Source organism: Augochlora pura, chromosome 11 (genome assembly GCF_028453695.1).
Source record: "Augochlora pura isolate Apur16 chromosome 11, APUR_v2.2.1, whole genome shotgun sequence".
NCBI lineage: Eukaryota > Metazoa > Arthropoda > Insecta > Hymenoptera > Halictidae > Augochlora > Augochlora pura.
In genome coordinates, this window is record NC_135782.1 from 19,139,081 (window position 1) to 19,153,863 (window position 14,783).

Genomic DNA, 14,783 nt, shown 5'->3' on the forward strand with positions numbered 1-14,783 from the left:
TGACTAATGTACAGAATGAAACGAATATTTATTTACCCCGTTGAATCGAAATAAATATCTTGTTCAATTTGATTCGATAGTCTCTGCTGTGTATGTCAGGTTCGTTCATCGAGCAATCTACGTAGGATCGAAAGGAACTGTACTCGTCGCGCGATGTCGACGAATAAACAAAAAATCCGTTCAGATCACACTGTATCGTTCCCGTATCCGTATCGTACCTGCGTTATCGCCGTCGCATCAGTCGGTTATTATCAAATAAGCGTCGAATCTAGACGCGTTCCCGGCATCGTTGTCGCGTCGCGATCTCTCAATGCAACGACACCGTGAACCATACCACTGCACCGGGATGCACCAGGCCACCGATCTCGCAGTTTATCGTTCTCGTTTCCCCGTTCAGAACGAAGAGCGCGTCGTTGGATGGACTGACCATGTATTTGCCGAATATGCCGCTTTGCACGATCGGTCTGTTCGGGTTGCCCCATTTGGTCAGATTCGGCGGGGTTGCTTTTCCCACGCCGGTTATCATCTCCACTTTGCCTGCAAGAGAATAATACCACGATGATAGTTGAACCGTCGCAGCCACTTTGGCGCAGATCAAAGAAATGTATACGATGGCGCGAGTCTCACCGGTAGAGAGATCGAGGAAAAGGATGTCTTCTTTGTCGATGGACGACGCGTAGATATCGTAGCCGTGGGTCGTCTGCGACGGATAGAGGGCAATGTCGCTGATGTTCAAAGTCGTTTTCACGTCGAACGCGAATTTCAATCCGGCAGCTGCGGAAAAGACGGTAATTAGAGGAGGTTTTCAAGTTGGAATCGCAATGTAGTAGGACACGTTATCGAAATTACGCGATATCTCTTGCACGACGAGCGTCACGCCCGAGTTCTGTTTGTCCAAAGTGACGAGATGTCTGGAATCGGGCGAGATCGTCGGTCTTCCTACGAGATTCGCCTTGTGAGCTAGAACCGTGTCGGTAAGGTAGTCCAGCAGGAGCTGGCCGGTCGGTCGACCGGTGATTGGCTCCTGGCACTCGATTATGACGAAACCATCTGGCAGAAGGGCAGAAACCTCGTCGGAAGTTGGCACAGGTGGAAGGTGCTGGTTGGTTAATCGTAATCGAACGGATCCGAGTACTCACAGAGAATCGAGAATTGGACGTTCACCGGGACGCAGTTGTAGGCGCTCAGGTCGGCGCTGCGCGTGTACTTCATGTTCTTCAGGTCCAGCTTGTACATGCTTCGTTGGTTCGCGTGGCTCACGTAACCGTACTTGAACGTGTCCTCGATATCCTGAAACATATCCTGAACAGTTTCGAACGGGGTTCGCGAGATTTCGAAATCCATCGCGTACCTGCGGCTCGGGGATGTGAATGTTTTGAACGATGTCGAACTGCGCGTCGATGGGTTCGGGCCGAATGGCCAGGTGCTTCCTCTTCTGGCTGGCGCCCTCGATCACCTGAACCGTCTTCGCGCCGACGTCCTGCTCGCTTCTCCAATCGAGGACCCAGACCTGGTCGAGGGACGGCACGTACCAGAGCTGGACAGGATTCTTATCCGTCGGTATCACCTGCGCACCCAGATAGTTTGTTCAAGCAGGCCGGACCCGACGAAGAACAATTATAGTTGCTACTTACGTCGACCACCACCATTTGTATCTCGCTGATAACGAGCACTCGGTCTTTGTCCGGCTGGGTGACGTAGACGTATCGGTTCGCGACGTTTATCGCCCGGCCCCAGGAACAGGGGACGCCTTTCACCCCGCAAACGTGCTCCTGGAACGAATGTCTCCGTTTTCGGGTATGCGACGTTATCCCCGAAATTAGCAAACTCACCTGAGTGCCTGGAATAATGTCGGTGGACCGAATTTCGTGGCGAGGCCGACAAGCCGACGGCTCGTACACCAAAATGCCCCACTCGTGGAAGGAGAAGAACCTGCGCTCCTCGCTGGCGGTCGCTAGATGGAAGAGACCTCTATTAATCTATTAATCTATTAATCTATTAATCGATCGCGTTCGGTCATTCGATTCTACGATGTTGCTCTCGATCTGGACGAAATCGAAGAATCGTAGCCGAAGAATCCGCGGTCGGAAACGCGCGGTACTCACTCGGCGTCGGTTGCTCCTGAACGACCAGGCTGCTAATGTCCCTGGTGACACCGCCGATGCTGCTCGCCTGGCACATGTACGCCCCGGTGTCGGCGTAGTCGACGTTCTTGATCACGAGCTTGGTGCCGTTCCCAACGATGTCGTACTTGTCCGATCGATCCGCGCTCAAAGGCTCGTCGTTCTTCAGCCATTGAACTTGCGGCAGCGGCTCGCCGGCAACGTGACATTTCACGACAGCCTCCTCCTTCAAGCGCTTCGACTGAAAGCTCGGCTTCACCTCCACCTCGGGGACGGCTGGGACATGAAACAACGCGGTGTTTCACGGAGAGTTGAACGCGTTCGACGAGAATCGTCGCGATGTGGAAACTTACTGTGGATGGTCAGCACGTGAGTCTGCACCACGTCTTGATTTCTAATCGCGTGACAGGTATAATTACCGGCGTGCATCAGCTGCACCTTCGTCAGATAGAGGCTGCCGTCGTTGAACACCCGTATCTGGCGGAGATGAAAGTCGTTAGGCGGGAAAGTTTCATTTTACGGCGGTTATCGGGGAACGATCGTTTTATTTCGAAAGTAATTAGGCCGGCTGAGGGGGATCGTACCTCGGGCTCGTTCAAAGTTTCCAGATCGGCCTGGTTGCGCCGCCATACCAGCGGCGGCGGTGGCGTGCCGGTGACGTCGCACTTGATATCGATGTTATCGCCCACTCTCGCCGAGATGTGATTCACCTCGAGAGACTTGTCCAGCGACACCACCGAGACACCTGCGAACAATCCCCCGTCGAGGATTAGTACGTCCTCGTTCCATGGTTCCGTGGCTGGCCGCCATTTCTTTCCTACTCGTCCGAAAAGTCGCGAAGCGATCGAATAAATTCCTACCGGGTTCGAACCTCGCCTCTAACTTTTCACTCGATCGCGCGTCAACGTCGCCGGATCCTCCTCAGCGGCTTTTGGCTTTGCTTTGCCGCCGCCGGCAAGGCGGAAGATAATCACCGGAGGAGGCGCGAGAGTTGATCTTTTCGAGGCTTTCCCCCTTCGAGGTTTCAAAGGGTACGAGCAAACGGAGCTCTACTCACTGTAAAGCTTGCTGAACGCCATGTAGAACTCGTTGACGTCCAGCTTGCCGTCCCCGTCGGTGTCGTCGTAACTGATCATGTGGCCCAGGCTGCATCCCCGGCACAGCTCCTCCAGATCCTCGTTCTCTGCGACCTAGGATTCGACAATTACCGCACACTCATACACACACACACGCAGAGATAACTAGATAGAGAGAGAGGGAGGGAGAGCTCTAAGCGGCCGTAAGAAGATTATATTATCGGCCGAGATGAAATCGTGGGAAACGTACCTGCTCCAGTTCCTCGCGCTCCAAGTTCCCGTTGTTGTTTCGATCGTAGTGAGAAAACATTATACTGACAAGATACTCCTTGCTATGGTTGTCTTGAGCCATTAATCTCGCGTGGTTGTACAGCAGCAAATTATCCTGCGCCCAGGAACGAGACGTTACAAGTGGGTGCACGGCAACGTTTGCTCGAGACTATCGTACGTATATCAAAGACTCCGGAAGACCGGATATTGGGACATGGCGCGGATGTCGCCGCGTTCCGCGTACCTTCATTATTTCGTATTCCTGGTTCGAGCACTCGCTCGAGTCGTCGTTCTCCTTGTCCGGGATCGAGTTGTCCTCCTTCTTCGGGACCCCTTTCTTCCGACTCTTTGCCCGCGGATAGCTGACCACCTGCGACTTCGAGGATGTCCGGTTCGCGTGCAGCGTCCTCCGAACGTGCGCGTTCTCGATATCTGAGGAATTCGATCGACTCTCAAAAATTGCATCCACTCTTCCCTCTTCCTACAAGTCTGCTACGGTCCGGCACGGTCTAGGTTCGTTTGGCTTACCACGATGCAGACACCTCATGAGCCTGCTTCTGGTCAAGGACGAGTCCGTGTTGCAGGCGGCTTTGTGCAGCTCGCAGTGATTGGCATAGATCTTGCCGTTGCTCGCGCACACCGGTCGATGCCTCCGCGAACATTTCCGTGTGCAGACGCACAGGGCCACGGTGCCGTTCGGCGAAACTTCGCATTCCCTTCCAGGGCCGCAGTATTTCTTCGCGCAGGGATCGACTGTGGGAAGAAAAATCGTGGAATCATCGTTTGCCTCTGAAAAACTATTCTCGAATCTTTCCTTTCCTGCGATTCGATTTCCCCTGAAATTAAAACTCGCCTGCCTTCTACCTCGAAATCAAAAATATCCGCGTGATTCGCGAATCGCCGGAAACAACGACAACGATAATGATAATAATTATTATATCACGCTAATAACAATAATAATTCGCCGGCGGTCAATACAGCTTTAATCGTAAAAGATAATAATTGGACAACGCTCGGGCAAATTTGCGGAGGAGAGAATTTTAATGAATTCTCCGGGAACGCGATGGGATTCCCCGGACAGTACGGTAAAGTCTGCAACGCGGCAGGAGCCCCGTACGATCGTTTGCGTCGTCGATACTCGACGAGACGATCGAGAGGAATTCTTCGAAAAGGAACGACGCGCAACATTTCGTTGCATCGTATAGAGAATGGTCGCTAAAAAATTGACTGGCTCGGATTGGTCGCGTCCGGTGCGACGCATTACAGAGAGAAGGAGGGAAAGAGAAACAAGAGAGCGAGATAAAACGTTTTAATCGATCGTCGATCGCCGTGAATTAATGCGAGCAGCTGCGATCGACGTTAGTTGCCGTCCATTATTATCCTCTGGTAAAATTCGTAACAAAGCGGCGGCTAATTATACCGGTGACGAGAATGAAACGTTACAGATCCGTCGACCGTAGGGGCTCGATTATTTTCTGATAATTCCGCGTCGCCGCCGTGCCGATTGCAACCTACGATTACAAACGACGCGACGTTGCATCGATTACATTTCATTCGATACTCTCTCGGCCATGTTTCGCCTCTGCAGTTCAACGATAAACATGTACGCATGTAGCCGTGTGCGTGGGTTGCATGTGCCAGGAAACGGCTTATCGTCGACGATCGTATTCCAGTTTGACAATTATTTAATAATCGAGTCCCGAGATTCGCCCGGATCCGTTCAATAAATAAATATGTAAGTAAACGATTCCAGGGAGAATGAGTCGAGCGACACGATATTGGCAGCGTTCGCTCTCCGAGCCGGAAGTTGCAGAGTCGAAGGAACCAATTAAGCTTTATCTGGCCAACTTCAACTACGATGTGCGCAACATTTTACATAGTCGCGATATTATTAATCTTCGGGCTGATGCTGTACGGCATCCTCGCCGCGTATCATTTGGTCTGAAGAGGGACCGGAAACGGCCACCGAAGGTTTCCGCCGCATCGATCATCAGCGTGGCGGTGCGCGCCTTGCCCCCGATACTTTTGAATAGTTTCGCTTCCCCTCCGGGAATATTCGTCGAGACGCGACTGAAGACGCGGCGTTTGCCATCGATGCGATTATTCGAGTTCTAGTCGGAGGGAAACTATGCTCGAAATTATCTCCCAACGCCTGTTCCAACCATGCCCGAGATTGCGATAATTCTCCCTCGATTACGAAATATCGAAGCGAAGGAAGGAAAGGAAGAGGCGGCTGCAAAAGGACTCGAGAAAGAGTTCGCGCCGGGGGTGGGTTTTTTCAGGTGAGACTCGAATCCTCGCAAGGCCGGGCCAAACGCGTTCATTAATTTTTTCCGGCGTGCCGACGCGTTTGTTCCCTTTCAATTTTGAGTCCGCTCGCGGCACGTTGCTTCGGCCACGGCCATTTCTTCCTCGCAATGTCCGAGCAGGTCTTTTCTTTACGTTTGCCGCCGCACGATCCGTAGGAAGCATAACGATCCTGTTTTTAAACGCGTCCTCCTTTTACGAGACGAAAAGAATCTCTCGTGGACCCACCGTGATCGTATTTTCCAATGTTCCGCGAAACGGCTCCGTCGCCTGTCGAAACCCATCGAACGCGACACGACGAAAATCTACCAACTTTCGCAGAGATATGTACGGCCAAATGAATCCGCAAACATTCTCTAATGCCGCGCGCGCGTTTGCGCGGTTTGCACATTTCTGTTTGACTAGTTTTTTGTAAACAGCGGGTCTTTCGTAAGCTTCCGCCGGGCGCGTTCTACCAATTAATGCTCGGACACGCGTACGGGCCCGTTCGAAAAACTCGACGGTCGAGTTTTCCATCGATTGTTGCACCGGCGCGGGTTTCCTTTCGAATCTACGGGATTGCCTCGACCGGATGTAAAAAAAAAGAAAAAATTGAACCGTTCGTCAGAAATTGGCTCGACGGATCCGAGGAGGGAACGTTGCCTGAACTTTGGCTCGTTCCGCTACCCGTCGGCCCGCGGATTAATTCGGTTTTTATCGTGGAATTATCGCGGACCGAGATCTCCGGCGAGGTCGCCCGAGTCCTCTCCCAACACCGCTGTGTTTCGATTAATCTTTCCTCGACGCTGGAATCACAAAGGACGCCTTTATCCGCGAATTCCATGCCGGGGTTTCCGCAGCAGATTTAATCGTGACTTACTTTCAGGCGAGAATGACTCCTCCGGAAGCGGGGATCGATCGATCGCCGGCGGCGATATCGTCATCGGGGGTCTGTCGCTCTTGGACGATGACGCATCGTAGCTTTCGGCCACGGTGAAGTCTCGATGCCGTCTCGAGTGCTGAAAGGAATGAAAAATGCATACGTAAGAACTGCGGAGGAAACTGGGTTAAACCGAGGGGGTCGAGAGACAGAGAGAGAGACCGCGGTTTAGGACGCGGTGGCGGTTCAAGGTGGGACGAGCGAGAAAAGTGGAAAGGAGGCGTCGAGAGAATCGATGGAGGACACGATTAAGCACGATCGCGCTTGAAAAAAAGTGCATCGTTCACGAAAATCGGAACGGGGTCTCTCCTCGTTGCGCACGATGTACACAGTCTCTCGAGGGTTTATCCGACCACGAAGGCAGAAAATTCGAAGGCGATTGCTTCCGCGCTCGAGTCTTAATAAAACTTGTTCGAAAAGGCGGGCGCGAGAGAATTTAATTAGAAAAAATTCTGCCGAGATTTCGTCGTTGTTCGGGCACGGCAGCCATCCCGTTTCCCGACGTTTCCGTCGCGGGATGACAAGCTATCGATATTAAGGGAGGTTAAGAAACGGGCTCCGGCGCGTCCGGTTCCTGTCCATTCGATTTTTCAGAGGGTGGAATGCGATAGGGTGGGATACGGGGACGGTGTCGTCGGGGAGTAAAGGAAAACACGGAAATCGGTCGCCGATGCTCGGAAGTTTAGGGGGTTAATATACGAAGCTGAAATATCGGAGGGACATCGGGAAACGCGAGTAGTTTCAGGAGCCATTCGTTCTCGCGAGCCGTGTTATTTCACCGGCAGATTTACGACGACGCGCCGCGAGAGCTCCGTATCTCCATTAGCGTCCTCCGGAATAGTTCATTCGCGGAACGAGTGCTTTCAATTACTTTCGGAACGAGTACAGCTGTTTGGAAGTTGGCCGAATTATTCATTCGGCCGCCGCCGCCGCGGCTCTCGGAAGATCGAGGGGATTGGACCTCGGTCGACGCCGCTCGAGACGAACAAAGATCGCGGAATGGGACCATGAACGACCGGAGGTCGACGAGGGATTTACGAACATTGGCGGCGTTTTGCGACGTCGCTTCGATTTTTTCGAACGCGATTAAACGGAACCATGATAGAGATGCAATTCGCACGATATTAATATAAGTAAAACGGAATTGCAAATTTCGGTCGCACGCGCGAAAATATGGCTCCAAGATTACGTATGCGCGGAAGCAAATTCGCAATTCCCCTCCCATAATTGCGCACCGCTTGGGGGACGGGAGCAGCACGCCGAGATGCGATTACAGGGAGCAGCAGACGCGATTCTACCATTGTTGCAGCACACTAGCACACGACTAGTGGCTCGATTCCCTCTTGTTCCCCTTTCATTGGCTCATCACCGTTCCTCTGTCCCGTCGCAGCGCACACGCGAAATACTGCATAGGCAGTGTCCGGTTTTTACAAGCCGGTGGACCGACGCGGTGCGAATGGCAATGCGATTCTAAACCTCGCTCTCGCTTATCAAGGTGTATTCTGAAAGCTGCCTAATCTCGAGACCATTGGTATATAATATATATAATACCATTGGTTTCTGCTGTAAAATTTCGATGCCGAGTTCGATTCCGTCATCGAGTCGATAATGTAAAATAACGCGCGGCGTTACGGCAAGTCGAGGAACCAACGAAATCGCCGTAACGACGGTAATTGTATCGGACGCGCGCGGCTACAGAGTATGTACATACGTCGGTGTGCGGCCGCGTAAACGCGTTCTTGCCTCGAATGAAATCGCGAGTTTATTTTTCCCGGCCGCAAATTCGCGCCGCGCCGCAGCCGACCGTGCGGACAAAGCCGTGGACCGAAATATGCGGTTCGAAAATCAAACAAGCTTTGACGCAAGCGGAGACATTGTAATTGAAATATAATATACGCGAACGCGCGTGTTGAAAGTGTTTAGCCGTGGAAACTTAATCGACGTTGTTAACGCGTTTATGCAACATGGCCACAAAATACAGAGCCTTTCACTTATTGCAACCGTGCCATCGCGTCGTTAGAAAATGTTTGCACACCGCGAGGGGAGGTGCATGCAATTAGGTGGCTCGCAAACGAACGAATTCGCGCGGTCGGTCGCCGCGAATTTCGAATTTGTTCGTTGCGAAAATCGCAGCAACGGTTCAGAAAATTGCAACTCTATTTTTTTTTTGCTGTAGGAACCTCAATTTCTTTCCCAACCAAATAGATATCGCTCTTTGCTCCCGTGTCTTTCGCTGTCGCGCGAGTACCGTAGACACGACGAGGACGGGCAGCTCGGCGCTTCCATTGGAAAGTTTCCGCAAGATCCTCGGATCGAGATTGGAAGAGCAAGCGCTCGTATGGAGATTAGTTTGGCCCGCCACGCGCTCGAGTTACGTTGTCGAGGGTTGTTTGCATTTACATTTATCATGGACGTCGAGCAATCAAATCCGCTTCGGGCCGCGGCGAATTATCCTCGCATCCAACGATCCACGGGGATGGGTATATGGGGATGGGTATATGGGGTGACGGAGAGTGCTGCAACGGAGGACAAATACCGGCACCGATCCACAGCCACCTATGTGCTCGGCAAATGCTGGCACGCCAACAATTATGTTGGACCACACGCAGCGTTACACGATCCACGGCACAAGTGGCGCCCGGCGTAGCCCGGCGTAGCACGGCGTAGCTCGGCGTAGCACGGCGTAGCGCTGCCACATGCATCGGAACAAACACTTCCGGTCAACATTAGCGGAATGGCTGGCATACGCACTCGAGCAACGATCACGGAGCATCGGATCACCACTCGTCACTGATTTTCCACGTCTCGCTGATTCCGGGATTGCCCAGCTCTCCCAGCTGTGTCGCCGCGCGCCAGTTTCCTTCTCTTCCAGCTCTCGCCGATTCCAAGAACAGTTTCGCACCAAGATTCTCCTCCGACGGTAAATTCCAATTCTTTTTTACGGAAACGATGCTGCGAGAATTCGAGTTCGATCTCCGGTTGACAGTGTTGCGCGCCGGTGATCGACCAAAGGCCTGGTTCGCGCTCTGTCGCCAAGGGTTGAATCTAAATTGGTGCTTATTGGAAAATGCACGATCGAACGAGCCACATGTAAAATATAAAACCGAGCTCGGCGAGCGCGCTCGACGCCATTGTGCCCTATCTCCGGTCACCGTTCGATTCGCTTCATTTAACGCTGCCGCGCGCGTTCGGTGTCTCTGTTATCGACTCGATTTCTTTTTGCTCGGATTAATGTTCGCGCCGGCATAATCGAACGTATCCATCCGTGTGGGCAACGTTGACGAAAGTTTTGCAAGGTAAGCGCGCATATCGGAATTTTGTTGAAACAACTGCGCTCTGGGTATTACTATAAATCGGCAAGGTAACGTACCGAGTCGCCGCCGTCGAGTAAATATGGTCGGGAAATCGGCGTCGCGTCGCGTCGAGAGGTTGAAAACCTTTCAGCTCGCGGCATAATTCTTACGTGCGGCGGTATCGTGCATGCGGCGTTTATTCGGGCTTCTGGGTCACGTTCCGAATAACGTCGGCTAATAGAAAATGTACGCCATTTTAGCAAATCGTATTTGAGTTTGATCGATTATTAGCGGAGCGGCAAGTGGGTCACACCGTGCCGCTGTAATCCATTCGAAGGAACCGGTTGCGCCGTTTCTTGCTCGTAGGAGGAGAGGGAGATGGTTTGCCGAGCGAGTTACGGGGATGCTCCCGACAACGTCCACGACAATTCTTCCGATGTCCTTTGTGAAGCTCCCATTGTGTCGGCCATGCGATCGGAGCAGCGGCCGTGTAATGTACATTTCTGATGCGCCGCGCCTCGTTGCTTATCGCTCCGCGGGGGCTAATGGAACGTCGAGGCGGATTTTATTCATGGATCCGTTCCCGAAATGAAAACCGCGCCGAGAAAAACGTCGCTGGGCTCGCCGAAGCGGATCGATCGTATCGTTTTCACCTGGTTAAGTGGTTCGCGGACCGGTCAAGCATCCCTCTTGATCATCCTTCCTCTGCAAACATTGCGATCCCGTACAGATTATGTCGGACGCACGAATAATTGAAAAATGATCGAACGCGTTTAATTTCGTGGCGTTGAGCGTCGAGCGTTATCCATCCAACGTCCAACGATCGGGTCGACAGGTGCCCCTACACTATCGCTAACCCGCAAACATTTTAACCGCGCGTTTACCACCTCGAATGACGCGTTTAGATTTCTTTTCTCCAACTGCGAAAAAATCTCCGCGAGTTGAACAACGTGAAGAAAAAGATGGGAAATGACGAGGGACGCGGCAGATTTAGCGTAGAGATCGTAGCGCGTGCCGCAACGTTGCGAAAAAAGACTTTGTCGAGCGATAAAAGCGAAAAGTTGCGATCCGTCGAACGCCGACGATCGTCCTCGGTCCCCGGCGTGTCACTTAAATAAAAAGATCGAGCTTTACGCGAGATGTATTACGGTTCTTATCGCGATCCCCGGTCCATGGTTTCTCTCCGGGACGGTAAGACTTTGTTTATCGTCAGTTTTTCGGGATTCTCGAGTTTCTTGAAACAAAGCCCTGCTTCACGCTCTCGCAGTTTCTTGCCATCGTCTCCCCCGTCTTTCCGTCGACGTTCTTCCACGGCCGGGCGTCGATAGCTCGGTGCTTTACGAGGAGCAAAAAGGTCCGACAATGCGCGAGGGAAACGGATTTCATGCGGTGCACCTGGTTGATCCATAAATCTGTCTACAGAAATATTGCGCGTTTCCGTGGCAGGTTATGTTTGAGTTTCAGACGCGTGGCCAGGTAGGCGACGAGCGCATAGGATAGACGCGCATAAATTCGTTATTATAAATTACTAGCAAACCTGGCGAACTCCGTTTCGCCACCAGATGGATTCGTTTTTTGTAACATTTCGTTTGGGGATTAAAAGATGAAGAAAAGTTATTTTTTTTGTTTTACAAACCATATTGGTTTGTAGTACATGCTATGTATCAGAGATGGCGCTGTATGTGAAAAATGATTTTCCCTGTTTTCCTGCTTTTCTGTTGAAATTTTTCCAGAATTTTGGTTGCTATAAACCTCACGGAGCCCGAGACCTTTCCAACGAATGCAAAACCGTGGAAATCGGTTCGTGCGTTCTGGAGTTATAGCGTCAGGAAGGAAAACCCGACTTATTTTTATATAATAGATTTTGCCGAATTTCCATCGTTTTCAGTGGTCTCGTTTTGCTCGACGTTCCTCGCTATTTCAGGAACGTTTCCGTGCCTGGATCGATGCGATCGCGTTCCCGCAAGTTCCGCGATCTTGCGGACAGATACGTTGTTGGGTGCGCGATGAAATCTACTCGATGAAGGCTACTCACCTTGTGGCCGGCGACCGGCAGGATGCAGGTCGCGGCGATCGACGCCAGCACCGGCAGCACCAGCCGGAAAGTCCCGAGCTGGGTTCCGCGTCTCATCTGAAACAAACAGCGTCGGGGGTTAATAGAAACGTCGCGTCGCGATCGATCGATTTCAATTACAGTCGCGGATCGCAGCTCGCGCGAAAACCCTCGCATTTTTTGTCCTCCTCCGACAAAAGCGGATAAAAGCGCGTTTAAGTGATCCGCGCGCGTGATTTATCGCCAGCCAGCGTTGTCCGGAAAAGGGAGCGGGACGAGCATAGGGACGAAATGGAACCGACAAAATTGCTTGATATTTATACGTCGCGGGAATATTGAAACAGTCGATCCGCAGGCTGTTTTGCGGCACTCGGGGGCCGGTTAATATTTTACAATTTCATAGTTCCGCCATTTCGAGCTGTTTCGATGGAGCGAGGAGGAAGAGAGAATTTCGAATCGGAAAAAAAGAGTGACAACTTTGCACGCGACTAGGCGAGCTCTCGTTCGATGACAAATCCGCGCGTCGCGTTGATAAAACGTGGCGTTGCTCGCTCTCGGAAATCCTTATCTTTTCGAGGCGCGTTTGGTCGTCCGCGAACGGGCCAGGACGGGGCGGGCGTAAATTAGAACTACAAACACGAACGTATGCCAAAATCCATGGAATCGGGGCGCATCGTTTATTCAGCGCGCGGCTGCGGAACGAATTTTCGAAATTGATTTTTCTCGAGACGTTCGGACCGTTTCTCGAGCATTTCTTCTCTCCTCTTCCGTTTCTCGCTGGCCGGCTACGCAACGGGCTCGCGCGATGCATACGATATCAGGCCGTTAACAATCCGTTCGCTTTCTGCAGCCGAGAGTGCGACGACGACGGAGTCAATTTGCCGTTAATTGCTTCAGCCCGTAAATACCTTCGGCAGGAAACAAGTATTATCGGGACGGTGCATAAATGCATGGGAAATTCGACGAAATCGCGACGCTCGAATCTCTCGCGAACAAGCGCGTATCTTTCATTTCGCCGTTACTTATCGGAGCGTCCGCCTTTCGCTCGACCTATTTTTAACGAAATCGTTCGGAGATTGTCACGGGAACAGGATACGCCGCGCCAACAGCTTCGACGAAATTTCCAGATTCTAGGGGGGAAAGAGCGCCGCTCCACTTTATTTCGAAATATAGATTCTCTTGCGCGCCCCTCTCGCGATCGCTCCGTGCATTTTAGCGTAGCTTGTATATTTGCCGGGACACACTTATGTTTTATTCAGAAACTGTAAACGTCTCGCGAGCGTCGATTCCGCTCCGAGTTTTTAGCACGTTTGTCTCGCGGGCAAAGCGACGCTTCGCCGAATGCAACGAATCGAGCAATGTATTAAGAGCGACAACCGCGCGGAGAATATCTCGCGAACATCAAGGTGTAAGTTACCGTTTCGTATACAAGAGAACGACGAGGCGCGCGATATCATTATCGCGATATAAGTCCTCCAGGAAGAAATTTGAAATTTCCTTTGAAAGATTCGACTCGAGGCTGGTTTTCCGATCGGCAGCGATTCCAAATTAATGATATCGCTTTCCGTGGATTAGCTGGCATCGCGATCGACAAAATCTCGAGTTTCAGGAGCGTGTCCCGCCTAAACCGTCTCGTATCGATCAGCGACATATTGGGGCGCCCTAGAAAATATTGCTCGGCTCCAGGAGCTTTGCTCGCTCTCGCTGCTAATATCCTGTTGGCGTTCTACATAGAGGAAACAAAATTGTTCGCGCAACAAACCGAGTCTGCGATAGGAATTCCACGCTCGGGAACCGTTCGATTTTATTCGAATGCGACTCGGCTTCGGTTTCTCTCCGTCTTTTAATAAAACTGGCCCACGATCTTCTACGATCTTGACGCGGTATCCACGTTCCAAAGGCGAAGACGGGAAGAGCTTTGTCGGAGTCCTTTGGGCGTGGATTCATTAACGTTTCCCTGTTCCCGAGTACTTTGGCTCGGTAAGAACGGTATTCGAAGTTCGCAACCCTCTTCTTCGCGCTTCGCGAAGGACCCGCAGACGCATGATCCATAAAGGTAGCGGAGCGAGGGAAACTATTCGGTGAATTACTCGGTACTCGAAGTCGCAGCCAGATTTCACGGAGCGCCATGAATACATCGTCGAGCAGGAGCAGAAGAGAGAGAGAGAGGGGACAGATGCTGCCGCGTGCAGATAGCTGGCAAAAAGCTCGCGCGCGAGTGCTTACAAAGTTAGCGCGGCACGAGCCGTTTCGAACATTAAAAGCTCATTTCTCCGCTCATTCTATTTTTACAACGCTGGCCAACTCGGCGCGCGCGCGCGAGCGCGGCCAACTTAAAATACAAAACGGGAACGTTCTATATTCTATCCGGCTGACAAGCGACGTATGGATACATTTTTAAAGCGCGTGTCTCGCGCGGTAACAACCGAACCTGCTGAATTCGAAATGCGCCCGCGAACGTTTACGCCGAGTTGAAACTTTCATGAATACATTTTTACGAACCGCCGCGGCGCGTCCCGGAAATCCGTTGTCTCGATTAACCGGAAACCCCGCCGAGTCCCGTATTCTTTCCCAACAGCACGAAATCCGCAGTCTAATTATTACCGTCGAATTTCCATATAATTTCCGTCCGCGGACACTCGGCGAGGCAGATTCATTTTCCGGTGGACCGCTTTGTCCGCCTAAGTCTAGTCGCCTCTCTGGCATAAATACCGCACAGGTAGCCTGGCCCAAACGAGTCGG

The 14,783-nt window shown here is 51.9% G+C and overlaps 1 protein-coding gene across 1 annotated transcript in view; it reads right to left on the minus strand.

Annotated features, from left to right (window-relative positions):
• Positions 1-214: 214 nt before the first annotated feature.
• Positions 215-14,783, minus strand: part of Fstl5 (follistatin-like 5) — a 59,324-nt gene continuing 44,755 nt past the window's right edge. Inside the window, exons 2-17 of the mRNA XM_078193949.1 lie at positions 12,024-12,119; positions 6,636-6,774; positions 3,998-4,222; positions 3,714-3,901; positions 3,450-3,584; positions 3,181-3,313; positions 2,708-2,868; positions 2,477-2,600; positions 2,106-2,399; positions 1,833-1,954; positions 1,635-1,772; positions 1,352-1,567; positions 1,140-1,290; positions 850-1,050; positions 628-774; positions 215-537 (exon numbers count right to left, since the gene is read on the minus strand). Of these exons, the coding sequence (XP_078050075.1) occupies positions 308-537; positions 628-774; positions 850-1,050; positions 1,140-1,290; positions 1,352-1,567; positions 1,635-1,772; positions 1,833-1,954; positions 2,106-2,399; positions 2,477-2,600; positions 2,708-2,868; positions 3,181-3,313; positions 3,450-3,584; positions 3,714-3,901; positions 3,998-4,222; positions 6,636-6,774; positions 12,024-12,119 (2,700 nt within the window). The 3' untranslated portion in view covers positions 215-307. The remainder of the gene's footprint in view (positions 538-627; positions 775-849; positions 1,051-1,139; positions 1,291-1,351; positions 1,568-1,634; positions 1,773-1,832; positions 1,955-2,105; positions 2,400-2,476; positions 2,601-2,707; positions 2,869-3,180; positions 3,314-3,449; positions 3,585-3,713; positions 3,902-3,997; positions 4,223-6,635; positions 6,775-12,023; positions 12,120-14,783) is intronic.